This window comes from Anarhichas minor, unplaced genomic scaffold, assembly GCF_050575085.1.
Source record: "Anarhichas minor isolate MPS153535 unplaced genomic scaffold, ASM5057508v1 ptg000090l, whole genome shotgun sequence".
Taxonomy (NCBI): domain Eukaryota; kingdom Metazoa; phylum Chordata; class Actinopteri; order Perciformes; family Anarhichadidae; genus Anarhichas; species Anarhichas minor.
The window spans coordinates 634025-661388 of NW_027466536.1; the positions used below are offsets into that span (position 1 = coordinate 634025).

Genomic DNA, 27364 nt, shown 5'->3' on the forward strand with positions numbered 1-27364 from the left:
AGAATTATGTGAAAAAATGTTAGATCCACTCCAAAATTTAATTTGGTTCTTCTTTTATGCTACGCCCTTAATTCTGTAGTTTTTCTGTAATCCTTGTGAAAAACCAACAAACAAACCAAACTGAAAAGATAACCTCCTTGGCGGAGGTAATGAGAGAACACACACACACACACACACACACACCCTGTGCCAGCTATATGCTACATATGTGCATACACAGTGTCCATTTTTTTTTCTCTTCTCTATCTCTACAACAATTTCCCAGCTCCGTGAGCTAGAACCAGGCTCCAGATGATACAAGAGAGTTATTGTGCGGAGGTGACTGCAGACATGCTGTCAGTGTCAGAGGATGTATTCTGTTGCCGGGGGGGGGGGGGGGGGTGGCAGAAAGCTGCTAGATCTTCTCTTGAATTCAGGGCATTGTTAGGGAGCATCCAAACACACACACATACACACCTTTTCACCTTATCTTATTGTTGGAAATGAGGCTTTAAAGCAAAGAGCATAGGGGTGTTGCACACACTCTTTGCTGTGGATGACAATGTTTGCACCGTGATCAATAAGTGACAGTTATTTTTGGTTATTTAAAATCGTGATGCAGACAAAAAAAAGCAAAAAAAACATTGACTACAGCGATCGTTCATTTACTGCTTAGCAACTGGCAGGTCAGTCAAGCTTTGGATCTCTCCCAATGAAGCAGCGTACATGTTGGTGTAGTAAGAGCGATAGACAGCAGCATTTAAAGAGTTGGAGGTTGGTGTATTTTTTGGGGCCTTTCCAAAGCCAAAAACACCAGAGCAAAAATGTAAGGAATGGATTAAACGATGTGTTTATCTGCTCTAGTAAAGCTGCAAACCGAGTAACCGAATGGTCAAATATCAACTGATGCACTTCATTTCTGAATATCTTACGTAGTAGTAATTCCTCTAGTCCATGCTGTGGTCTACTCGTCATGACAAGTTAAAACCAGAGTGTGGAGTTTTGACTTGTCCAGTGGGGATGTCCTTTGAAGTTTTTACGGACATTAGGATGCTCTACATCCAGCCTGCTCTCTTTTAGATCGCACTAGAGAAAAACTTAAAGTCCCAAGTCCCAAGGCCCAAGGTCCAAGGTCCAAGGTCCATCACGTTATGCCATTGGGCCCAAAATTACTTTTCCCCATAGACTTACAATGGGAAATAGACATCTGTAACTCAGTGTATATATTTCTTTGTGAACACATGAAAAGCCCTTATTTAAATGATCAGGTCCTGCACTAATACCCCAATCCAGAGTTACTTCCTCTGTTTATGTGTGAATGAGCCCTAAGACGAGACTGGACCGAGCGGCTGGGAGGTTAATTAAAGGAAAGGTCAAAGGAAATGCTAGTGCGCTTCCTCTATGGGCTCCACAGATACGAAAGATTGCCTCAAGATCCGAGTAATTTTATCTAAATTTTAAACTCCAAAGTCAAACTTTTTTTTTTTGCTTCATGCACAGCTGAGCAACTTTCATAGCTGTCTGCCGTGGACTTATTTCACTGCTGTGTTTGAATAAGGACGATGAACATACAGGGTTAATAAAAAATAAAATAATATCACAATTTGTAGAATTTACAAATGGGTGTTGGTTGTTATTGACAGTTTGATTTACTCAGGACCTTGCTTGTATGTAATGAGCATAATTTCAGTGCAATGGGAACATTTGCCTGTTCTAGTAGTGGTGAGATGAGCAAATTTAAGGCAGAATGGGAAGTCTTAAATCCTCGCTGCTCACTCCTAATCTTTTGCCTTTTGTCACAGACCTGCAGCTCTTTCACTGATGCACACACACACACACACACACACACACACACACACACACACACACACACACACACACACACACACACACACATATACACACACCTAATTCTGTCTTAACACAGATACTTCCTCTCTCCTGCTTACAAACTCATTTACGTACACATACATGAGCACAAACGAAATGATCAAAATGATATCCTCGCCACACTCCTGCTTTCACTATTACACACTACGACCACTTTACATGCAAACTGTAAGTTTGTAGTTTGTAGTGTGGCACACAAATCCACACACACAGTATCTTCTTGCCACGGACATTTCATCACACGTGCCTCTGCACTCTGTGCAAGATTTATACTGTAGGTGTGCACACAAATATACAATATCTTCAAACGTGCACCTTCCCTGCTTACACACACTGACTGATTTAGACATGCACAAGCACACATAATCTCACGCAGACGCTCAGTCACCGATGGCATCTTCCCCTCTCGTGCACACTTAAATGCACACATTTTAAATACACACACATACAGTGAGGAGCCACCGTGTACAAAAACTACACACACACACACATGCAGAAAGAGCTGTTTTGCGCTGTTCAATCAGACTTAGCATGGCACTAATCCTAATCTCCAGGAAGGGAAAGTCTCTCCTCGGGGCTGTGGGAGCTGGAGGAGAGAGAGCAACGTTTCTCTGTTACACACTCCAACACAAAGAGACAGGCTGCTACTGCTGATGGGCTGTTTGTGAAAGACTCATTTAAACGGAATTACGCTGTTATTCATATCTTCTGTTTGATATCATTCAGAGCTGTGTTGAGCGTAGTGCCCGTGTCCATGTGGATTCATAGAGAAAACAAATGTTTCATGAATGAGAGAACAGACAAGCATCGTCACAGCTGTTGACAGACGATATCAGTTAAGACAAATAGCTGTTTGTTTTTTCTTCAATGTCTGCCTTCTCTGTACTGTAGTCTATGACACTGTTTAGATATCATTTGTCATTCTCAGATCTCAGGGCCATGCGACGTTGGCAACATATTTGATTGTGTTTCATAATTCCCAAAGCCTGCTGGTATCTGATAGTAATTGTTTCTGTCTCTGTTATTACAAATAAAAACTGAAAGGTGTGACAGATATGAACATTTAGAGGGTAGGGAAGGTCTAATAATGAAAGATGCATTATGGGAATTGTAGGATCCAGAGCTTTTGGAACTTGTATTAGAACCTGTATTAGAAGTGAGGACATCTCTGCCTCAGATGAATGATTGCGTTCCTTCTTTTTTTTTTATTATCTGTCTCTTGAGTCTTTGGTTGTCACTCAATTGATTGCAGTCACTTCTACTTTGTTTTTTTTTTTTGATCAGCGCTAAGCTACTTTCAATTAACTCATTTCCTGCTGATGTTTCACATTAAAAGCCTACCACTTAAGGGAGGGATTGTGCCTTTTGAGTTTTAATGAAAAACAGCAAAGTAGAATCAACTCCATTTAATTAGCAGGTGAGAAGAGGAGTATTTATGTTATGGCATGACTATGTTGTTGTACTGACTGAAGTAGTGCTGTGAGAATGAACAATAAATAGCTCGAACTATGCTGGGTTCTTGGGACTATATGAACGTCAATACTTAGTTATAAAGTTTTAAAAATCTGGCAATCAGTTTACTAAATTCTGAGCAAATATACTTCAATTTCTTAAAATATTTTAACAATCAAATACTTTTTAATTAGGAATAAAGACATGTCTCCAATATAACGCTGTTTCAGATAAAGGCCCAATTCTATCTATGTCAGGATCCCTGTCAGACCCTACACCTCCCATGGCCACACAGCTGCAGCCACTCCAGCTGATCACCTCCTGCAGCCTGACACACCAGACTCAGGTCCCAATAACGATACCCCTGACCATAATGGACCCAGCAACCACAGGAGCAGCTACGCCGTACAGGCCTAACAGTCTGCTGGAGGAGATGAGAACTGTCGCTGCTGAAGTTTCTCGGATTCATGCAGGAACTAGCCCGGACAGTCAAGTCTCCACCAGTTCCAGCACCCGCACTATTCCCTCCTGTCCTCGCTCCGCCGGTCTGGGAATCCCCCGTGCCGGCTCCGGATCCCTACGACGGAACACTGGGGAAGTGCCAGGGCTTCCTGTTGCGATGCCAACGGGTATTTGACCGTCAGCCTCAGACTTTTGACTCGGACGGGTCCAAGGTCTCCTACGTGGTTGGATTACTGCGGGGAAGGGCTTTGGACTGGGCCGTGAGAACATTGGGTTTTGATCGGCCAAATGCTGTGCTTTTCGTGGACTTTGTGGAGGATCTGAGGAGGGTTTTCGACCCTCCGGTGGACTCGGATTATATGGCTGAGCACCCTCTCAGCCAGAGACGGGGCCAAGCAAGTGTAGGGGAACACTCGGTGGTCCGGCCAAGTCCGGCTCCCCGTATTCGGACGGCATTCCGGCCGTCACCGTATCCAGCTGCTGCCTCGGAGCCGCAGCGAACTCTAGCTCCTGTTCCTGCCGCCTCTGCGCCGCAGCCAGCTCCTGTTCCTGCCGCCTCTGCGCCGCAGCCAGCTCCTGTTCCTGCCGCCTCTGCGCCGCAGCCAGCTCCTATTCCTGCCGCCTCTGCGCCGCAGCCAGCTCCTATTCCTGCCGCCTCAGCCCCGCAGCCAGCTCCAGTCCCGGCCGCCTCAGCCCCGCAGCCAGCTCCAGTCCCGGCCGCCTCAGCCCCGCAGCCAGCTCCAGTTCCGGCCGCCTCAGCCCCGCAGCCAGCTCCAGTCCCGGCCGCCTCAGCCCCGCAGCCAGCTCCAGTCCCGGCCGCCGCCGTCTCCGAACCGCAGCCAGCTCCAGTACCGGCCGCCGCCGTCTCCGAACCGCAGCGACCTCCAGTCCCGGTCGCCGGCGTCTCCGAACCGCAGCGACCTCCAGTCCCGGTCGCCGCCGTCTCCGAACCGCAGCGACCTCCAGTCCCGGTCGCCGCCGTATCCGAACCGCAGCGACCTCCAGTCCCGGTCGCCGCCGTCTCCGAACCGCAGCGACCTCCAGTCCCGGTCGCCGCCGTCTCCGAACCGCAGCGACCTCCAGTCCCGGTCGCCGCCGTCTCCGAACCGCAGCGACCTCCAGTCCCGGCCGCTGCCGCCTCGGAGCAGCAGCGACCTCCAGTTCCGGCCGCTGCCGCCTCGGAGCAGCAGCGACCTCCAGTTGCCGCCTCGGAGCAGCAGCGACCTCCAGTTGCCGCCTCGGAGCAGCAGCGACCTCCAGTTGCCGCCTCGGAGCAGCAGCGACCTCCAGTTGCCGCCTCGGAGCAGCAGCGACCTCCAGTTGCCGCCTCTCAGCAGCAGCGACCTCCAGTTGCCGCCTCTCAGCAGCAGCGACCTCCAGTTGCCGCCTCTCAGCAGCAGCGACCTCCAGTCGCCGCCTCGGAGCAGCAGCGACCTCCAGGGCCTGCCTCGGAGCAGCAGCGACCTCCAGGGCCTGCCGCCGTTGGACCAGCATCCTATTCCCCGGAGCCCCGTCTCAGAGAGTCTGAGTCCAGGCCGCCTGAGCACCCGTGTCCGGAGCCCTTCTGCCCGCCCGGCCGTCCGCCGGAGCACCTGTGTCCGGAGCCCTTCTGCCCGCCCGGCCGTCCGCCGGAGCACCCGTGTCCGGAGCCCTTCTGCCCGCCCGGCCGTCCGCCGGAGCACCCGTGTCCGGAGCCCTTCTGCAGCCCCGTGGCCAGTCAGATCCAGTCACCCACCCTCCGGACCCCCTCCACCCACCCTGGTTGGCTTGGTATCTGCTGGGACGTCCCTCCTCCGGACCCCCTCCGCCCACCCTTGTTTGTTGTTCTGGATGGTGTAGCTACGTCTGGAATCCGTTCCTTGAGGGGGGGGGGGGGGGTACTGTCAGGATCCCTGTCAGACCCTACACCTCCCATGGCCACACAGCTGCAGCCACTCCATCTGATCACCTCCTGCAGCCTGACACACCAGACTCAGGTCCCAATAACGATACCCCTGGCAATATATAAACTCTGGTCCTGCAGTCTGGGGTTGTCAGGTCGTACCGTCTTTAACCGTCTTTCACCCGATTCAACCCTGTTGCATCTTCTCCCTCGAGCGCTTGCCTCCGGTGTCCGTCGGTCCGGGAATCCCCCGTGCCCTCTGTGTTTACGGACTACTCACCGCCGCTCTGCCCTCCGTTGTGTTAGCGGACTACACACGCCGTCAAGCTGCCAGCTCTCCAGTGTCGAGCCACGGGACATCTCGCCGTCAAGCTACCAGCCCTCCGGTGTCGAGCCACGGGACATCACACCGTCGAGCTACCAGCCCTCCGGTGTCGAGCCACGGGACTCACACCGTCGATCTGCTCTCTGGTGTCGGACCACGGGCTCCACACCTTCACACACCTTTCTGTCCTCTCTACTCTGGCCAAATAAAGTCTGTTTCACCATACTCTGTCTCCTGTGGTCTTGCGTTTGGGTCCTATCCGTGAACTCCCGTGACAATCTACAGTTGAGGAAAGGGCCCATTTTCCAGATGATATGATATATCATTGAAGACAGTAAAAATATCTAACCACAATACAAAAGGATCATTGTTATACCTCATATCACTGCATATGACACATGGAACTATACTGGGATTTTTATTGTTTTGTTTAAAAAGAAAAAAAAAAAAAACTTGCAGTGGCTGTTGTGTGTTGCATACAACTTGTCATGGAGGACACAGTAGCCAATAATACACAAGAACAAATATCAATAGACCATAAATAGACCCACATTAGAAGTCTGGCAGTGGACAGCAGCACCTAGTTGTCACTGGGAACACCTTCGAGTGAGACTTTTAGAGTTACTCCAAAAGATGTTCACACAGGCTCCAACACACTCATCCATCCAAACTCCCCTCCATCCATCTCTCTGGCTGTTTAACTGCAAATGAGTCTGAGAGGTCCTGGCGTGAGAATTGGCTGATACTCGGCACAGCTGAGAAAACTCCAATGTGATTGTCAGTATGTCAATTATTTGACAGTAATTTGGCAGTAGTGGAATCCCTCTAATTAATTTCAGTCACAGACGTTTTCCGCAACATTGCTGCTCTGAAATGTACAGTAATGAGATGCCGTTCCGTCGCCCCCTCTTCATTTTAATTCTGAGCACTTGCTTGTTGAAACTGTGTGTTTGTCATCTTGTGTTTTGTCTATTTGTGTGTTAGCAATTACTAATAGCTTGGGGCGAGGAACAAGTTGGAAACAGAATGTTGTCATCTCCCACTGTCAAATTCACAACCATCAAACTAATTGATGAGGTCACTGGAGGAAAAATGGCGTTTTAGTTTGTCTGCCATTGACTGACAGATTCGGCATAATTATTTTCATGTTCATAGTAAGATGAAATTATTGGATACCAGGGATGAAAAATGGACATTGCTGATATAAACAACAGGAACAAATGAAAAATACAGTCATATCCTTCTCAGCAGTGTACACATTCATTCATGTGTACTAGCATAGTATATGCATGCATGCATGTAGTTCATTGTTTATTGATCAAGAGGTTAGGAACAAAAATGTGTTGGCCAATAAAACACTTTTTTGGGGGAAATTGAATGGAGATTTATATGCAGACATTTTAGAGCCACAATTTACTTTTTCATTTTTACGTGTTGGAATTACATTTTATTTTATTTTCATAGATGATTTTCAGTATGCTTGCAAACTGTGTATGTTTATGATAAACCCAAAACAGAAATTTAATTCTGGGTTTGTTTCATACAGTAACCTCTACGATACTCATATATATAAGATACTATTGAGCTTACATCGCTTTAATAAGCAGTGTTTTAGAAAGGAGAGGTCCAAAACCAGAGCTTGTCAGGGGGGTTTGGGGACATCCCCCAAATGTTGCAATGGTCAAATGTTGCAATGAATGATTCACGCCAAGTATCACCCTCTGTATTTTAGCTTTACATTTAAGCTGGACAGACACTGTGTGCGGTCCGTTGTCGTGAACGCATTATCTCAGGAAATTTGGCACAAACCTCCTAGATTGAAGGATGAACTGATTTGATTTTGGTGGTCAACGGTCAAAGTAAATCTGACCTCACTTCTGTCCCATTCTTGTCTCAGTAAGGCCTTGAGTGATGATTCATCAACAAATCATTTGGTCGATAAGACTTTAGAAGAAATGCCCATTACAGTATTTTATATATCCTAATAATTGTATTTCAATGAACCAATCGATAAATCCACTAATCGTTTCAGCTCTGATTGACTTCTAGATATCTAATATAAGCTATATTTGGTAAATGGTAAATGGACTTGTATAACGCAAAGCATAACTTATTGACATACTGACAAACATATTTGTCAGTATGCCATTGCTTTTCCTTGGTTTGCCATAGAGCTTGTTAAACTAGTCCAGTTAAACAAGAGTAATATGCCACATGGGTCTTTTTTCACACGTGTCGTTCCAGGACTAACACACATGCTATACCAAATATCTAACAGCACCCTAATTCTGTCACCCTGCATCTCTGTGTCCGTCACTCCTGCTGCCCCTGCTGCTCTTTATGCTCTGTCTCCTTTCTCTCCTTCCATTCTTTACCTCATTTGCCCAATTTCGTACTCACAGATCTAGCACCTTTGCTCTCTCTTCCTGCTTCTCCATTTTCTCTTTCCTCGGTCGTTGTCCCCATTGAACCAGAACATTGCTGTTTCATAACACTCCAAACTAAAAGAGAAAGAAGGAGATGCTTTAGACCATCTTTAAGCTGATAGGAAGGAGGCGGAGTTTCTGGGTTGGGTTCTTGTCAGCACACAGGCCGTTATTCACCGCCTGAGGAAAAGCTTGTCACTCTTAATCTCATATTATGTTTGGCTGTGTGACTCCATGTGTGTGTGTTTGTGCCTTTTATGCTTTGGGCTCATGTGTTCGTATTTGGATATACAGTATGTGATCGCTGCATCACCCTGTGGTCATCTGTGTGGTTTCAGGGACATTCTGTCATTTTTAGACACAGCTGCGCTACACTATTTTCTTTTGTATCCGTCCTCAGAGGAAAATGTAAGTAAAACAAATGAATTCCTTTAACATTAAAAATACAATGTATTTAAAGTCAGTTTGTTAAAGATGGCATCTGTGTGTGTGACATTGTATTATGTTTCATACTTAACCTTAACATACATGTTATGTTTTCAGTGACATCTGAGTTATGAAGGCGTTCTTTTTCAAAGTGTGAACATAGGACGTGTAACCATTGTCTGATCAAAATGGCCTAACATGCAGAGTAAACCTTACACAACAGGCAGTTTTCAACTTCCTAAAAAGTTCTGAAACTTTTATTTTGTTTATCTGGGCAAAGAGGGCAAATCTGCAGTCTGTGAATCTGCTTGATTTATACTTCTATGGCTGTGCGCCCATGTATTCTGTGCAGCTTGGTGCGGGCACGTCTCACTGACTTCAGGCATTCACAGTGCTGCACTGGATTGCGTTAGTATGTCATTTCTTTCTGTTTTGGACCTGCGGTTTTCAAATCCTTTGTGAGGCGGTCTTTGTTTTGTTTTTTATAGGGGTGATTCAATAGTTACATATCATTTTGACCCAATACAACTCCATGGCTGGAAAAAAATGATAATGGAAGAGTTGGATGAGGAGGAGGAGCTCCTGTGCCTCAAATGAATAAGGTGGATGTTTTTGTTGTAAAAGTCTTCTGCTCTCTGCAGCTCTGCGCAAGCTTTTCCGCAGAAGTATAAATAAGGCACAAGGCAGTTAGTTGTAGCAAAGTAGTTTTACGTAATACTTTTAACTGCATTTTCTAAGATTATTTTTAGTGCTTTTTATTGTCTTTATTAGTGCAATGAAGAACAGGAAAGGGGGGAGAGAGAGGGGAGGACACGCAGCAAAGGGCCGCTGGTTGGAATCAACGTGGGCTGCTGACAAGGACGTGACACACTCGACCGGGAGGTCGCACTTTAAATAGAGAAACAAACCTAAACCATCACTGGCACCAGCTAATTGATCGAGGCACCAATGAGAGAAAACATTAAATTCCTCATCCCACATTTAGCGAATACAGTAGAGTTGAACAAAATGAAATATTAAAACTCACAGCTTGTGTAGTTGCCAGATGAATCCTTTTGCCTCTTAGATTCCTATCAGAGTTTACTGCACAGAAGGAAAACAATAAAACTGGGCTCGTCCTGTGACATTTTTATTGAATGTCAAAAGAGAATCAACCATTCCTGTGTGTTTGCTGCTGCTGCTGCCTGTGTTTATTCACCAATGTTCCATTATTGTAGGTGATTCTGCTTTGTTTGTCTAAAATGACTTTGAATCTGTCACTTCTCTGTATTTCCATAGGTCGGTATAGACTTCACAGCATCTAATGGGAACCCCCGAGAGCCGTCCTCCCTCCACTACATTAACCCATTAGGCAGCAACGAGTATCTCGCTGCCATTCTGGCTGTGGGACAAATCATACAGGACTATGATACGTGAGTATCTTCTTCTTTCCAATCAGTTAAGACTAACAAAAAGTTAGCTCCAGTAATAATAGCCTGTGGAGCTATTATAGTAAAATAAAAATATGGACTTTGATATATATGTATATACATATGCAGTATATTACAAACCAGAGAGAAGCTCAGATTACAGCACACACAGATGGGCTGTGACTTCATTCTCTGCTCATGACACCATTACTCAACCATATCTTTACATAGCATATACTTGTTTACTGCCAGATTAATGCCATCCCCCTTGATAGCAAAATGACAAAATGCATGTCCCTTGTTAACCTGCCATCGCCCCTCTCTATCCCCTAGTAGCAGAGAGTGCAGAGGCAGAGGGGTTGTTTAGTTGAATATGTTACTTTAGTCATTCTGACGTATTGATCCTTTATCTGTGGGGGTTGCACAAGTCAGAATCTATAGCCCCAACCATGGCTCTGAAATATCAGCAGCCTCACTGTGCTGTGTTGATATATCTATGGAGCTGTCCGTGGTGCTGAAGTAGCAGACAGATTTGTAAGTGTGAGTTTTTCTTCTGTCAGATTTGTCATAAACTCAAGTCGGTCTTTAATTGCTGAACTGTTGTTGCTACAGCTTCTCTGCTAACGTGCTAACAGACATACACACACGGTTCCATCACTATTCAAAGTAAAAAAAATCATCTCGGAGCTCTCCTCCTGCCAGTAAACGGCTCCAGAATGTGACTCGCGCTCGCATGTTTTATTCAGGCGTTAACCTCCTGGTCTTAAAAGTGAAGCCAATGCAGAAGTGAAAAAAAAGTCAGATTGTATAGAAGTCTATGAGAAAATGACCCTCCTTCTCACTTTATTTATTACCTCAGTAAACATTGTAAACAGGAGTTTATGTTCCAATCGCTAGTTTCAAGTCGTCTATACAACATGATGTTCATTTAGTAAATGATGGTCTCATTCAGAGTAAAATAGATGATAAATCCGCATGTTAGCCCAATGTGGCATCCCTGCGTAATTATGAATCCCACTGCTCTTCATGGCAAGACCCGCCCTGCATAGCTGGTTGGGGAAGAGACGACTAGTTAAGGTTAGGCACAGCCTCGATTAGTTAGGGTCAGGATAACCTATTTGGATAGGGCATAGGACCTCAACAAATCAGGTTCCAAGTGCCTTGGCGAGCATGGACGCCTGTCCAATCCCAGCACATGAATGCTGCACAGGGCGGATTTTGCCAAGAAGAGCAGCGGGATTCATAATAACCTGGCACCCCTGTACGTCCCTAGTTCTATAGTTATGATTGGCCTGTCTGAATTCAGGACAAATTAGGGACAAAGCTTTGTTAGCGGCGTGATACGACAAATTAAAAAATCGCCTACTGACCATAACCATCTATTTCTTCACTGTTTTTCAAAGTAAAGTCCCAAGTTTGTGTCACTAAGAACATACTGACGACCACCAATAATTCATAGATTTTTATGCCGTTTGTAAAATAATGTAAATGCATTTTTTTGTCTAAACAGTTACTTTGAAGTGTGATGAAATCATTCTCAGTCAAAAAAGATAACATCATTTTTGTGTATCCTTCCCTTCAGACAGAAGGTGTTTCTCTGAGTGAGAAGCCATTTTAAACCATTGCTTCATTTTTCTGCCAGCTCACAGCTAGTTTTTCTGTTAGTGTCTTTGAATGTGCTTCTTTGTGCAAAAGGTAACAGGATTTCCTCTGCTGTCTGAATCCAGCTTGTTGAATTTGGATGAAAAACAAACAATTAACTAACGTTCCAATCTGCTGTCATGGTTTCCTCCTCAGTGACAAAATGTTTCCTGCTCTGGGATTTGGAGCTCAACTCCCACCAGACTGGAAGGTATGTGTGTGTTTGTCTGTGTTGTTGTTATTGTTGTTGTTGTTGTTTGTGTACATGCATGTGTGCTAGACACAGGTATGAGTGATACATAAATGTACAGTATGTTTGTGTGTGTGTGTGCGTGTGTGTGACAGCGAGAGGAGGAGGGATTGTTGTATGCAAACTTACACACACACAAACACACACACACAGATAAAACTGTAAGCATTATACATGCATATTCACATGATTACGCAACTGTCAACCCATCTGTGTTGCCATGGCACTGAGCTGATGAAAAGGACAAAGGAGAGAGAGAGAGAGAGTGGTACACAGAGAGAGAGAGAGAGAGAGAGAGAGAGAGAGAGAGAGAGAGGATGGGAGGGTGGGAGAGAAAGTGTGGGAGAGATGGATAGTCTTTCTCAACAATATTCTACAGTGTAGTGAAGGAAGAATATCAAGTTTGTCGTGTGGGTTTCTTGTCTCCTCAGGTGTCACACGAATTTGCCATCAACTTTAACCCCACCAACCCCTTCTGTTCAGGTGAGCTACTGTGCACGAGTCCCAGATACCATACGAACAAATACGAACGTATATACATTTACACGGTATATACAGATACCAAAAACATAATATTGTCCACTAGAGTGCTGCAGGAATGAGTCCCAAAACCCATAAATAAATGAGCATATTTGCATTTCCGTGAATGTGTTTCTTTTTATGTTTTTTTTGTGAGATGCCTGCAATAAGGTCTGTGGTTAACACAAGTTGATTTTAAGGCCTTGTACTATGATATGAAATGCTTCAGTAAATACCCCTCTTGTACATTTTTAAGCTTTTACTTTAGGTGGCTCCTAACAAATGGCTTAATAAGACTACTGGGGTTGCAGGGGCATTACACGTTATCACGTGTCTGCTTTTAGCTCTGTGGTGGTGACATTGAAGTCATGCAACAGTGGTGTAAGTTGCTTTAGCCTAACATTAGCCTATTACGTCGGGCAATTCTATTTTTGCTTCAAAAATATAAAGGTTTTCAAAGTGTACTTTTTTGAAGGTTGTCTTGCTGAACAAAAGATGGATCACAAACTTGTGTTGGCCACAGAGCTTATTTTCTGCAATTATCCAAATCCCACTGGCGTTATTTTTCTTTTTTCGAGGGAATCAGTACTATGCTAACTTCTGTGTTGGCCTAGCAAATATATATAGCATTCTATAGATCTGTCTTTATAGAAAATTGGGCTGGGGAGTGAAGGCCATTGCAACACTCTATGTGATATTGTTGCATATAAACTTGACTTAACTTTTAGCAAGAACCATCTGAACCTCTGTCTGCTCTCGTAGTGCACTAACATACTGACTTGTTTTCTGTTTTCAACTCTATTCCATTTGTAATAGCACAAGCTGAAAACACTCTCCCTTATCTAAATGTATAGGTTGTTGGCTTCTTTGTGGCCCAGAGCTACATCTTCCCCGAGCAAGCTGCATTAACAGATAGGAGTTACTAAGCTGTTCTTTCCCTATGGAGATGTAAAACATTGTCTACAAATATTCTGTCAGGCCCGTATTAAAATAAGACTACACTAGTGTCGCAATAGCAACACGGTTGCCAGCACTGTTTAAGAGACTGAAACTGAATTTCATTTCAATTAAAAGGACAGTAGAATATTGTCCCCTTTTCTCTATAAACATTTACACATGAGGTTGAAATGCAATTGTGACTTTGTGGAAATATATATAACACTACCGAGAACATGCTAAAACATCACTGCAATAGACTTCTTCAGTTTAACAAAGATGAGGCACACCTAGTAAAAAAAAAAATAAAAAATCTCCAGATCATGTGAAAGCAGCATGGGACAGCAGAGTTGTCGATTTTTTAATTTTTGAGGCGGGGGGCAAAACGCCTCTTTTGGTTCTGTATTTTTTTTGAGTGAAACGTCAAAGTCACAACAACTGTTGGATGGATTGCTATAGAATTTGGTATACATATCCATGCTCCCTTCAGGGTAGATTGTAATCACTTTAGTTTAGTGAGTCATGTCATTTCATTTAACAGCATCACCCTGGCCTTTATTTTAGGTTGTCCAGTACTTTTGTTTATGACAAATACCTGCAGAGGTAATGACAATCCCATCAGCCTGAGCTGTCTGTACCTTTTGTTTTGTGATCTTGCAAATGAGGATGCTAACATGCTTAACTAATGTGGCGAACGTGGTAAACATTGTACTTGCATGTTACCTTTGTTATGATGAGCAGCCTCACGTAGCTGCCAGCAGTCAAAAGGTCATACAGCAAATACACACTGTAACTAATATTTCCTCACCTCCATCATCTCTGTTTACATTTCAACAGATTTGTAAATCATCAGTATCTTACACCTTGTTTTAAAGAACCACAAAGTAAGCACTCCTTTTTAACATGGTGCATCAGTTAACGCAACATTAGCATTTCAAATGTGCAAATGGGTTAATTGACAAATGCACTTGAGTAGCGACTGCTGAGAGCACAACTGTGAGACCCAGAAGGACGCATATTTACGCCTGACAGAGGCAGGATGTTATGCTGAATAACAACAGGTTCTGTGTGTTTCTTCAAAATAGATGTACAGCATGTCGCTGCTAAAACATGTGCCTCCACACACGCCCTTTCTTTTTAAGGTTAGCTGGTGTACTGCTCCTCTACAAACTACGTAAGACAGCATTACAGCTCGTCTTTTCTTGGAAAGGTCAATTCAGCCTCCAGTGCACTCTAAAATTAAAAGTTCCTGGCCGAACAATAAAACCTGATTTGGAGGACTCCAGTCCGAAAGTGCTGCTATAACTGCCATATAAAACTGTTTCATGCAAAGTGCAATATGCTACCACCCTACCAAGGGAGTAGCATTATATTTTAGCACAAAATAATTGTTTGCTATAGTGTATTTTGAAACATTTTATAATGTTTTTGTATTGCATTGAAATATAAATGAAGAGAACAGACATTTTAAATATTTAAAAATAAACCTGTGTTTACGATGCAATGTTGACTTCCCAGTTCCCTTAAAAAGAAAACAAAGAAACATGCAGGTGACTGATTCTGGAGGCAAATTAACTCATTCACACATTTAATTGTCTGGTTGTTTAAGCTGATTGGAGTCTAAAATAGCACTGCTGATGAGAAACAATGACTTTCATTAGCTGCTGCCCTCAGTAGAAAATGTCTCACATGAGTTGAGAGATATGACAAAGATATGTTTTCCATATGTGTCCCTCCCCACCCCATCACAAACCTCCCTTCCTCCCCCCGCTCGCTGTCTCTCTTCTGCCCTCATCACTTTGTTAACACTTTGTTAACATTGTAACTCTTTCTGTCTCTTTCTCTGTGTAGGTGTGGAGGGTATTGCCCAGGCCTACTCCGCCTGTCTCCCTCACATCCGTTTCTACGGCCCAACAAACTTTGCTCCGATCATCAGCCACGTTGCACGTTTTGCTGCCCAGGCACTTCAACAAGAGAAAGCAGCGGTAGGTGGCAACAACCTACTTATTAATCTGCCTTTCCATGTTTGAATTACTCTGCAGTTAAACCTGTGCAATGCAAACAGGAATCATGAGACACAAGGACATGATACACTGTGTAAAACATTTGCTGGCTGTATTCCAGTTTCCACTACAACCAGTATCAATCTGTCAGCCTCTTTCTGACGACCATAACGGTCCGCATGCCAATGATCCAGAAATAAAGACATATGTAGCATCTGTGATGTCAGCCATAGGTTCCTTAAAAGGAAATTTAATATTTGATTGATTCATTTAACAGGAAATCTCATGCTGATCCTGCCAATATATGCACATGCTGTGAATGCATGGCTGCAAAAGGGCAACGGTTGAGCGGGGTTTATGGGAATGTCACTATTTCACTTTTCATTTAGCTTTACATTTGACTCTTTGGTTTGTACTGCTGCTTTTTGATAGGTATATCTACTTTTTTATATTTCTTTGGGATGATAATAAAGTTGAAGATAAAGTTGCTATGGATTAGCTGGTGTCGACTAAACTGTTGGATGAATGTGCAGATCAAGAAATCAGCCTTAATAGTTTCAGTTATGTCCCTGGGAGCATTTGAGCTGCAGTTATCTGTAAAGGGCTTATTTCAGGAGCAAGGTGTCTTTCTGCTTCCTGTCCTGTACCATCTTCCACCAACAGCTTCTCCCAGTTAAACTGCCTATTTTGTTCCTTTGGGTCGGAGCAGGCGCCATTGCTGTCATATCTTTCGTTTTTAGCAAAAAGTAATTTAATAATAATAATGTTGATGATCTCCTGACTTTTGTCCTTGCATGTGGTTAGTTATTTACTGTGACAGTGCACTTTGGTTGTGTGAAGTGAAGTTATATGGTGTGATACTGTGAAGGGCTGCAACCATCACTCATCTTTACTGTCCATGAATCTTTTGATTGTTTTTTCGATTAATCAATTAGTTGTTTGGTCTATTAAATGTCTTGAAAAATCTCGATCGGTGTTTCTCAATGACGTCCTCAAATGTATTGTTTTGTCCACAGCTCAGAGAAATTCAGGTTCGGGTTATAGAAGAGTAAAGAAACCAGAAAATATTCACATTTAAGAAGCTAGAATCAGATCATTTTGACTCTTTTTCTTCAAGAAAGTAAAGACTCAATCCAATTAAAAAATAATCAAAATAGTTGCCGATTCATTTTGTAGTCGACAGCTTGTGCATTAATCGTTGCAGCTATAATACCGTGTCCCTTACTTTTTTGTAATAATTTCCCACTAAGTGTTGGGCTTTTGAATAAAATCAAAGGGGTATTTGCTACTTCTGAGAGTGGCTGCTACCTGATACCATTGACACAGATAAATGAATTAATGCACTTTTTAACTGCACACATACATACAGTACAATATATATGACATCTACAAGTTTGTCTGAATGTGGATATATACAGTAGTAGGATTCATTCAATCATTGGCAAATTTAATGACGTGAAGTGTCTCAAACTCTTCTTTTTCTCTTCAAAGTTATATTTTACCTCCTGCTCTTGTTGCTCAAAGACTACTGCTCGTCTCCTTGGTGAACAATGATTTGACAGCTAACAGATTGTATAATGCTCCACTACCCTCTTTCATTTCATCCCTTCACAGGATTCTCTACCCTTCTCAATGCTATCAAACAACTATTAAAGGTCTACCTGGTCCCTCCGCTTATGTCCTCTCTTTCATCCTCTGATATTCTGCTTACTTTGTGATCAGCTGTACCTTTAGCCTGTCTAGTGGCCACTTTCAAATCAGTATTTGGAGATTCCCATCGTGTACTCTCACTGGCACCCAAGAATTTCCCTTGAGGGTTCTGTCCAGCAATCATTTTCATCCTTTATCCTTCACCCTCTATGGCTGCTTGTTGTCTAGACTCCTGTGTTTCTGTGTTATGAGCGGTTATGAACTATGAGCTACTGTAAAGTCCTACTTTTACCTCTGAGGCATCAGGACACCAACCTCTCTTCTTCTTTGCCTTCAAAGACGTCATTTGTCTCTGTAATCCTTCAATGTAAATCCTTCACATTCACCCCCAGACAAAGTTTGTAAACATATTGGTTATCATTATCGTTCTATTGATAATTTAACACACACATGGCACTGAATCGTATTATTTACTCACCAATAGTAGAGGAGCAGTAGTGAGCAGTGACTGCCTGTCAGGGCAGCTTGTACTCATAATTGATCTACTCTGATGGCTGAAGTGTGTGCATCTGTTGGCTCTGAGTCCTGTCATATTGACCAGAGTGCCAGGGAGAAGGGTGATAGACTGGAGTGACAACTTTTGTCCTCTCTTCGTCTATATCACACATTTTTTCAGCTGAGACACTGACCAGGCATTTCACACATTTTCGGGCTAAACAGCACGATAGAAGAGCATCCTCCATCTCATTTTCTCTGTTTTTATGTCACTTTCTCCGTAGTTTTCTCTTCTCTCCTCTCCAACCGCTCATGTGGTTGATTCTTTCATGCTAGTGGCGTGTCCATCAATATGTCCACTACTTAATCACATTTATCGCAACAACTACCAGATGGATTGCCATGAAAATGTTAGCATGTTTAATGTGCTAAACTAAGATGAAGAACACGTTAAACAGCATAGCATTGTCATTGTGAGTCTGTTGGTATGCTTGTGTTATAATTTAGCACTGTTGTGCCTGAATAATGCCTCACAGAGACACCAGCGTGACTGTAGACTCTTAAGCTGCCTTCACATGATAAGAAATGATTGCAGAGGCAAAGTGCAGGTATAAAATGTCATCGAAAAGTACGCAGGGAAGCTATTCACTGTTTCTAGGCAACAACAACGTATGCAGTTGTTATCTCATTGGTTTGAAAGGTCAGCGGCTACCAAGGTCGTCATTGAAATGATTTGAGCTTTGAGCTCTGTGAACCGGCGGCAATTTATCCCTTTAGGAAAACAATGGCACAACCAGCGCGGAGTGATTTATTTTACCGCTGATCATATGTGGGTGGCTTTCGTTATGAATAAATGAGAATTGTTTGATTCTACCAGCATTATGATCCTAGTTGGTTTCTTAAAAAACAATCTGTAGCTGCTAGCCTCTTTTTATAAATACTTTGTATCTCTTTTGTAGCCACTGTGGTCCTTTCACATTGGTGTGATTCATGCTTACAGCTTTCTACGTCACAAATAAGAATAGTGGCACATCTGTCATCTCTTCTCTTCAGAAGGCCTTTTTAATAAAAAGGAAGAGCCAATCACTGCTCAGCTTGTTTGATCTGAGTATAGTTTAAGTCAAAACCACTGGATTTCAGCATAATATGCTTCTATTTGGTGGGCCATTGGATTATGTATCCGAGGCAGCTACACATAAAATCCAAATAGAGAAAGACCTACGGCTCTGTTTCACGCCCAAGAAGGTTTTCTATTTTGGTAGCATTTCTTGGTAAGAAGTCACACAGTTTTCCTCGGGCTGTGACCTATGCAGTGTTCTCATTGGAATGAAGTGTCGAATGAGCAATAGGCCCTTCACACAGTAGCCATTTTGACAGGTCATAGCAGCGAAACACAGGTGTAATTGAGAAACCGTTCTATTTAGTGTGTCACAGTCATTCCAGTGAGCCGGCATGCACGATACCAGGGCCTTGGCCCACCTAAATGGAACATGGCCGTAATTTATGTTACTGATTACACCTGTGTTTACCCTGCAATGACATGTCAAGATAGGCCTGTCTAGTTCGTAGCACCGGTTAGCATCATATCTGCCCAGATGTCCCAGTTTTCCACCAGCACTTAAACATAGCATGCAATTGAGGATCTGTGTAGAAGTAGAGACTGAAACAAGTCTCAAAAGTCCTCAAGCGAATGTAACCTGGTTTGTGCATTTCAGACGATCCGTGTGCACACATTTCAAAATCTGTAAATAAATACAAAATTAGTTATTTATTTTGAATTCATTTTTAGACATTTGTATACACAGGAAGCTTTTTGAAGGCGAACGGGATCAGATCTGTGAAGTTGAAAATCTGTTGGTAAAATATTGATATTCATTCAGGATGTGATGTGTGCATTTGTAAAACTGTTTTATACGTGTTCAATACGGTTAGTATTTGTGTGTAAATTGGAACACACATTCGTGAATAACCTAAAATACACACAAATCGTTGCGCACAATTGTACATTTTTCGTTTGTCGATCATGTAATACACATTTGTGACCATTTTGAGTCTAATTTAAGTCCATACCAGTAAGTCCCACTGATGCAAGAGCAGAATCAACTCGAGCCAGTTTGTCTATTTTAATTTCCAATTGCATGTTTTTGATTCAGAGCTATCAAAATAAAGACAAATAGTCGTTTTGTAATAAAAAGCATCAATACTTTAATAAATAGCAGGCTGTGCAGCTGGATGAAGCTTGTGACCGTCCATGGTTCAGTCCCTTTCAAGTTATTTTCATGTTTGGGACTGCGTGCCATACATTGCAGCTTAAACGAGACAAGTTTGGGCACAAACAGCGGTCTCACATCATGTAGCTGTAAGGCAGCAAGGCTCGGGTCACATTACCTGTGAAGCTCAATATTATGTTCCGGCTGGCGTTTTTTATACAAAAAAATGCACAGATGTGTGACACTGCCCGGAGCTTCGGATCTCCAAACTTTCAGCAAATGGTACATTTTGCCTTCTTGTGTGTGCTGTATCCAGTAGCACGTCTCCTACCTAACTGAAGAGAGTGCAGTGGCTGGGTATCATTATGCTCCCACGGTGCTTTTTGTCCCTAATTGTATCCTGTCACCATGTGGAGAACAAATACATGAGCAAAATACACAAAGGATTGTACTCGTCTGTGTGTTGTGTGCCAGAATCCTTTTGTTTCTGTAAGGAAATGATTGCAGGCCCTTTTCTTGTTTTATATTACAGTGAGTTCAAACAGGGGTGGAACATAGGAAGGAGTGACACACAATGAGATGTGACAGCCACGGCAGAAGTGTGTGTGGACCACATACTGGGGTGGTGGTTAGACAGGTGTGTGTGTGTGTGTGTGTGTGTGCGTGGTGTGTGTGTGTGTGTGTGTGTGTGTGTGTGTGTGTGTGTGTGTGTGTGTGTGTGTGTGTGTGTGTGTGTGTGTGTGTGTGTGTGTCTGTTGGGGTAAGGGGTTGGGTAGGTCGGCTGCACAAATCGGCTGCTGCTCTGCCTCAATCTTCCTGTTCCTCAGATAATGAGAGAACCTGCGACGGCAGACTGTGTAACTGTGTACAAACACACTCCCGTTACTAACACACTCACACACAGGCTGCAGGCCAGTGCAGTTTGTGCGTGTCCCAGTGTGTGAGCGACCCTGTCTATCTGTGTTATAATGATTCTCTAATGAGCGCTGCTGTTAGCACATTAAAGAGACAGGCTTCAGAGCCCTCCCCGTGTGTGTGTGTGTGTGTGTGTGTGTGCAACATAAAAGTGTGATTTTGTTCCGATTAATGTCAGCGTGTGTCTTCATGTTTGTTGTTCTTATCATAGGATAACAATTCTAGTGCGCAGAACCGATGCACGTTCTTTGTGCATGTGTGTGTGTGTGTGTGTGTGTGCGTGCCCACATATGATCTGCCTTATACGAGACAGACCACAAAACTAGTTCATGTTCTTTTTCAACAACGCTAACTTTCCAACCATTTGCCATAAATGGTCAATTCATTGGCATCAGAGGTATCTCTGGCAGAAAATAAGCATAGTGTTAATACAGTGAAGTCACACTTTTATGGGCTGATCGATATCAATATGCCTTACAGATTGGCTCATTCACAACTGTGTGACCAGTAATGTCATATCATATTTATGGAGGTTTATGGACACAACACTATCTCTGCTTACTCTGATGATCACACTTATGCTCCCACCCAACCTCCACTTTATGTGGCAGTTTGTGTTGTTGATTTAACAAAGAGTTAATGTTCTTTTATTCTTCACGCTTGGCGGTTGTATCGCAGAGGACCCTTGGAAGTGCAGTGTTTAGTGTGAGCTCTTGAGGTCTACGGGACATAATCATTTTATTAGTATGGAAACTTATAAAAGCTTATTTTCTCTGTTGGTATGTGCATCCCACCACAGCATGCCTTTAGGCATTGTTCTGTTGTTTGCTAGCAGACAAAAGTGACAAGGAGTCACCTTCACACAATGCAAAGTGAATGGAGAGGGATTAATTGTTATCCCTCCAGTGTGGGCGGGACTTAATCTTGCTGTCTCTATACTGGAAGATAGCTGGCTAACCCACTCACTTCAGGCCTCTGGTGTAAAATTGGTTCCCACTGTTTGTTTTCACTGTTGCATTGAATGAAACTCGCTTTATGCCACCATTAAGTTACGTTAATGCTCAATAAAATATCATTAGAAGCGGCAAAATGTGTGTGTGTGTGTGTGTGTGTAGGAAAGAGAGAGATACCTTTTGTGTCTCAGGTTTGATACAGGTAATAATGGACAGGTGTGATAGGATGTCGTGCCTCCTGTAATCCGTCTGAAGTCTCTGTCCACATTAGACACACTGTATCCTTGTTCTGTCTGGTGTGTTTGTGTTTGTGTGTGTACGTGCAGTAAAATGGTAAAGAAAACTATCATAAGCATTACAACTATATTTCACAGCTTTGTTGAATTTTGGTTCGATGGGTTTGTTATTTAATATATATTTTATGTATATATATAATTTTAGATGTTTATCTGATTATTTTGCTTCATAATCAAGATAACTGATTAATTTAAAAAAAAATATCTAAGTAGCTTGTTTAAACTTGTAACATCACCAAAACTCTTGTCCAATGATCACAATTATCCTCCATAACAACTGTAGTTTTAGAAGTTTCTGTGAATTTGTGGATGATTTTGGTTATTAATATACTTTATGAACATTGTACAGTTTGCTTATTTTACCTTTAGTGCGATCCAGACTGGCAGGCTTGCACATTATTTTTTACATATTTCTGAAGCAGAGATGTTGTGGTTTACATCCTCACCTCTCACGCTCTGTATGTATCCTTGGCATCAGTATTTCGGCTCTGTGTTTGTTTTGCTTTCTTAAAATGCCAGCGTTTATTTGCTTAATATGCCTGATAATATATTGAAGCGCTGCTTTTAAGACTACTGCTAGACCTTTCTTCAGCTCTCAATTTTGGTTTTACGGCTTGTGACTTTACAATTTGGTTCACTCTCATCAACCCTGTTTCCAGCAAGCAGTTGTTTTCATCGAAGAAGCTCTGATAAACCCACTGTATGCTTCCTGCTAAAGAGCCAGATATTTCTCTCAGGAGTTGTTGGGGACCAAAACAGAGCTAGAAGGAGAGTGAATATTGGACCTACATTTTTCAGCTGTCCAGAAACACAACTCGATACAGATGCTAATGCTGCTCCATGCCGATTGGATACATAGTAGGAATAGTGTTTGCTAAAAAAAGCAAACCGTAACAACTTTAAAATAATAATATGTCAAATGTGTGTTTGTAGCTTTTTGCTGCCCCAAAGTGGACAAAAAAGGTAATTAATGCGTGTCAACAATCTGATTATAAAGCAAGGCATCTGTGTCTGTCTGTATGTCGGTATGTCCTTAGTATATCTCAAGAATCTGATCGGATCTATTTCACACTTGCCGGGTGTATTGATACGGACCCAATGAGTGCAGTGTCGAATCTGGTGCCACTTGGACACGCGAGACTTTCAATATTAACACTCTGCCGACTGAGTCGAGTTAATGTCTGAATGCAATCAAAATAATGACAGTTGCTTCCTAAAAAAAGATCCTTCTATCTTATTCAAGCATTTATGTGTGTATTTATGTAAGTGTATTTTATAGACATGTTCTCCTGAAAGTGCTTTATTTAGAATTTGTGTATGTTTTTTTTTTTTTGTAATACATCCAATAAGAAACTTCAACACGAATGGATTACGACATGTTACAGGATATTTCAGTCTTATGCTGAAGCCGAATCCCTTTCCCTTCTGACTCACTGCAAATTATTCGCTCTTTGTTCTTCCTTTCTTTTTTTCATCTCCTTCCCTTGTTTATCTATCGATTCATTTATTTTCCTTCCATCATTTTTTTCCAGGAGCAGATGGTCTGCTCTGTTATACGAATGGAGCCCAACTTGCTGTAATGCAGAAAAGCTTTCATTCTGGGTTCTATATTTTTCTCTCTCCCTCGAGCAGTGTCATCAAGCGCTCTCTTCTTCTTGAATACTTTGTCTTTTCTTCACTGTCACTCCCAACAATCTCTGAAATGTCCTCTATTGCATTTTGTATTTTCTCCTTTGTCTCACCCTTTGACCGAGCTCTCCTTCTCCACCTCCACAACACTATGTCACTCTGCTCACCATTATTGACTGCATAATCACAATGATTGCGACTTATCGTCCCAGTCTATTTTCTTCATGCAGATTTCTCCTCAAGTGACCTTAGAGGAGATTCAAGACTTCACATTAAGGGTATTTCTGACTTCCCTTTGTGTCTTCTCTCCCTCATTTCTCTCTCCCTATCTTCCCTTCGACCAACCCTCTTCCCCTCTGCAGCAGTACTTCACTCTGCTCATTATAACAGACGGTGTCATCAGCGATATGGACGAGACGCGTCACGCCATCGTACAGGCGTCTAAGCTACCCATGTCCATCATCATCATCGGTGTGGGCAACGCAGACTTCGTTGCCATGGAGTTCTTAGATGGAGACGCCAGCGTTTTAAGGTCCAACGCGGGAGAGGAGGCTGTTCGCGACATCGTCCAGTTCGTCCCTTTCAGAGATTTCCGAAATGTGAGTACTGGTCTCTGAAAACCAGCAGGATGACATGGAACCGTCATGCACTTAAAAGAAAAAATGAAATACAACGGCTGCAAGTCATGGTTGATGTTTACTGTAACATAACAATTAAGAATTTAAATTGTTGGTCAAGTCTTTGCCTTCCAAATGCTGTACATACATTTAAATGTTTTAAGACTTTTTGCACTGTGTAGCAAAGTCTAGTTTAATAACAAAAAACATAAATGCACCTATACTGTATAGTGATATACATACACAGACACAAAAGTCCAGTCCGAGGTGTCTTATCCCAAATGGTTTTATGCTATCCTCAAATCTGATACGGGAGTCAGATCACTCATTCATTTGTTCTTTGTTTTATCACGACTGTGTGGGTGTGGTTTGATCAGATTTGATTGACAGTTGCCTAGCAACTTAAGAAAACAACCCCACCAGATGTGTTCCTAAATAGTGATTGTTTTTTCTTCTAGTCCTGTCAGCTTGAAACCAGTGAGATGAGCTCAGACAAAACAACACAGGAAGAAATCTCTGATGTGAAGAAAAAAAAAAAACCCGGACCGTGTTACTTTACAGCTGTGGTGTGATCTGATCTGAGTGGAACTGTGCTGGAACACGACAATTTTGAATAAAATACACAATCGTCTATTTCCACTCGACATCTTTCAGTCACCATTTGCCGAGATGACACTTCAGCTAATGTTTTGATTTGCTGATGTGAATTGCAGTGTCACTTTGACTCCATCTTAGTTCTGCGGTAGAGGCTTTTACCTAATGACACAACATTGCTGTCTGAGTGTGAGTGTGTTACCAAATGGCAGCCTGTTGCTACTCGGATTGTAACACACTACACAAACATGCAGGGTCTGCTAGATGAGGAGAGCTGCCTGGTTATCCCAGACTCGACAGAGACACTGTGAGCGTGTGTGTTGATGAGCATACATGCAGCACATTTAAAAAGCTTTAGTGTGAGTGTCCAAACATGTGTGCTGTAGCTAAGCGTCGTTATAATAAGTATGTGCACATTTGTAGTCTGTGCACCAGAGGACTCACTTTGCATTTTTGTTCATTTTAGTATATATTTTGTGTGTGTGTGTGTGTGTGTGTGGGCGCGGGTGGTGGGCGAGCTGACTTCCTTTGTAGTGGGAGGAACACAGTGTTTGCTGGCTTCATTCCAGTTTGTCAGTGGAAGGCTGAGAGACAGCAAGAGACATAACGGAGAGGAAGAAATGATGCAGAGACAGAGACCAAACGTAATGATGGCAGTGACCTGAAACGATGAGCTGATGTGTTGGCAGTGTCTGTTGGCTATAAATTATTATCTTCATAAAGTTGGTAGTGATACTTAGCAAGTTGGTAGCAATTATTGCAATATAATTTATTAGCACAAATCACGACAAGGAGTGTCCATAAACCACTAGCAGAGGTAGCCAACACGGTGCCCGCGGGCAACCTGTCGCCCGCAGGGACCACGTGAGTCGCCCGCGAGACATGTTCTAAAAATAGCACTAGTCACCATGGAGCTCCGTCTAAAATTGTAGTTGCTGTTCTTTTTTAATCAAAAACGCTTGCATTAGTGTAGATTTTAAAATGACAATATTTCTTGTCATAAGAGAGTTGGGTACCCGGAGGCGCACGGCGGACAGCCAGGACGAGGCCGCCGCACCGCACTAGGTTTTCAGGTTCCGAATGGCGGGCGCTTCACGTTGGCGCCAGACGCGCGCCGCGAGCGCACCCCGTCGTCAGGTCCGTAAATCCTCGGAACAGGCCGCGGGGCAACAACTCAGGGGTGGCGGGGGAAGAGGCGAGGCAACGCAATCCGACCTAAAAGGCCCAGACTAGAGGTTTGAACGCGGGCGCCCGAAGACGCTCGCGCGCCTCGGAGGGTTGGATCCCCCGCTCGGATATAGACGAGACTGGTTACTAGTTTCTTCGTGGAGAAAAAGGTACCGTTGGAAAAGCTGGTGTCGGTGACAACAGACGGGGCTCCCGCGATGACGGGCCGGCATGCAGGCTTCATTGCGCAATGCAAAGGTGACCCAGAATTCCCAACATGTCTACATTACCACTGGATCATTCACCAGCAGGCGCTATGTGCAAAAGTAACCGGCTTTGATCATGTGATGATACAAAAATATCAGAGATGTGATACCTCTGACTTTCAAATGTTGAAACAGATTAACAGAAATAAAAGTTGCATGTTTAAATATGTATGTGTAGCTATACCATCATTGTTGTGGAAATCATTCTTAATAATTATTGTGAGGAATAATTAACTGACATGTGATCAAACAGTCTCTTCACATATCTTATTTTTATTAAAAGGTGATCTGTGCAACTTTGTTATTCAGGAAGTTTGTATCAAATAAGTAGCCCTTCGTACTACTCGGTACCCTTGAAGTAGCTCTCAGTTTAAAAAAGGTTGGTGACCCCTGCACTACAGTAACCACCACACAACAGTCTGTAAGCAGCACTGATGCACTGGACGTGCAAATACCACAGTCAGAGACAGCCACTCAAAGCAGAACCAAAACACTAACCCTTTTTCCAGCCTTCATTTCACTTTACTTTTTGTGTTTTTGTTGTATAAATGAATGTGCTCTCTTGCTCTTTTTCCTCTCGCAGGCACCCAAGGAGACCCTCGCCAAGTCAGTCCTAGCCGAACTGCCTCAGCAGGTCACCCAGTACTTTAAGCAGCGGAATCTACCGCCCGCCAACACAGCGCCGAAGTGAGACGCCCCAAAAACAAAAGCCCACACGCTGTACAATAGCTCAACAAAACGTCTCTTCTCATTAACGGCAAACGATACAGAATGAAAGTGTGTATATTGGCTGTGAACAAAAAATGAGTTGTGGACAAAAAAAAAAAGAAATCACACAGTGAAGACATCCCTGCCACTATATTTACAAGGTTGTGACTGGATGTTTGGTCAGTATCCATTGTGAATCCATCAGAGGCGATATTCTCTGTTTCTTAAAGCTTTCCAGCACACAGAACCATGAAAATAATGTTT

At 43.1% G+C, this 27364-nt stretch overlaps 1 protein-coding gene across 1 annotated transcript in view; it reads left to right on the plus strand.

Annotated features, from left to right (window-relative positions):
* cpne2 (copine II) overlaps window positions 1–27083 on the plus strand; it is a 41838-nt gene extending 14755 nt beyond the window's left edge. Inside the window, exons 10-15 of the mRNA XM_076082277.1 lie at window positions 10121–10254; window positions 12049–12103; window positions 12574–12625; window positions 15449–15582; window positions 24111–24347; window positions 26976–27083. Of these exons, the coding sequence (XP_075938392.1) occupies window positions 10121–10254; window positions 12049–12103; window positions 12574–12625; window positions 15449–15582; window positions 24111–24347; window positions 26976–27083 (720 nt within the window). The remainder of the gene's footprint in view (window positions 1–10120; window positions 10255–12048; window positions 12104–12573; window positions 12626–15448; window positions 15583–24110; window positions 24348–26975) is intronic.
* The last annotated feature ends 281 nt before the right edge of the window (window positions 27084–27364 follow it).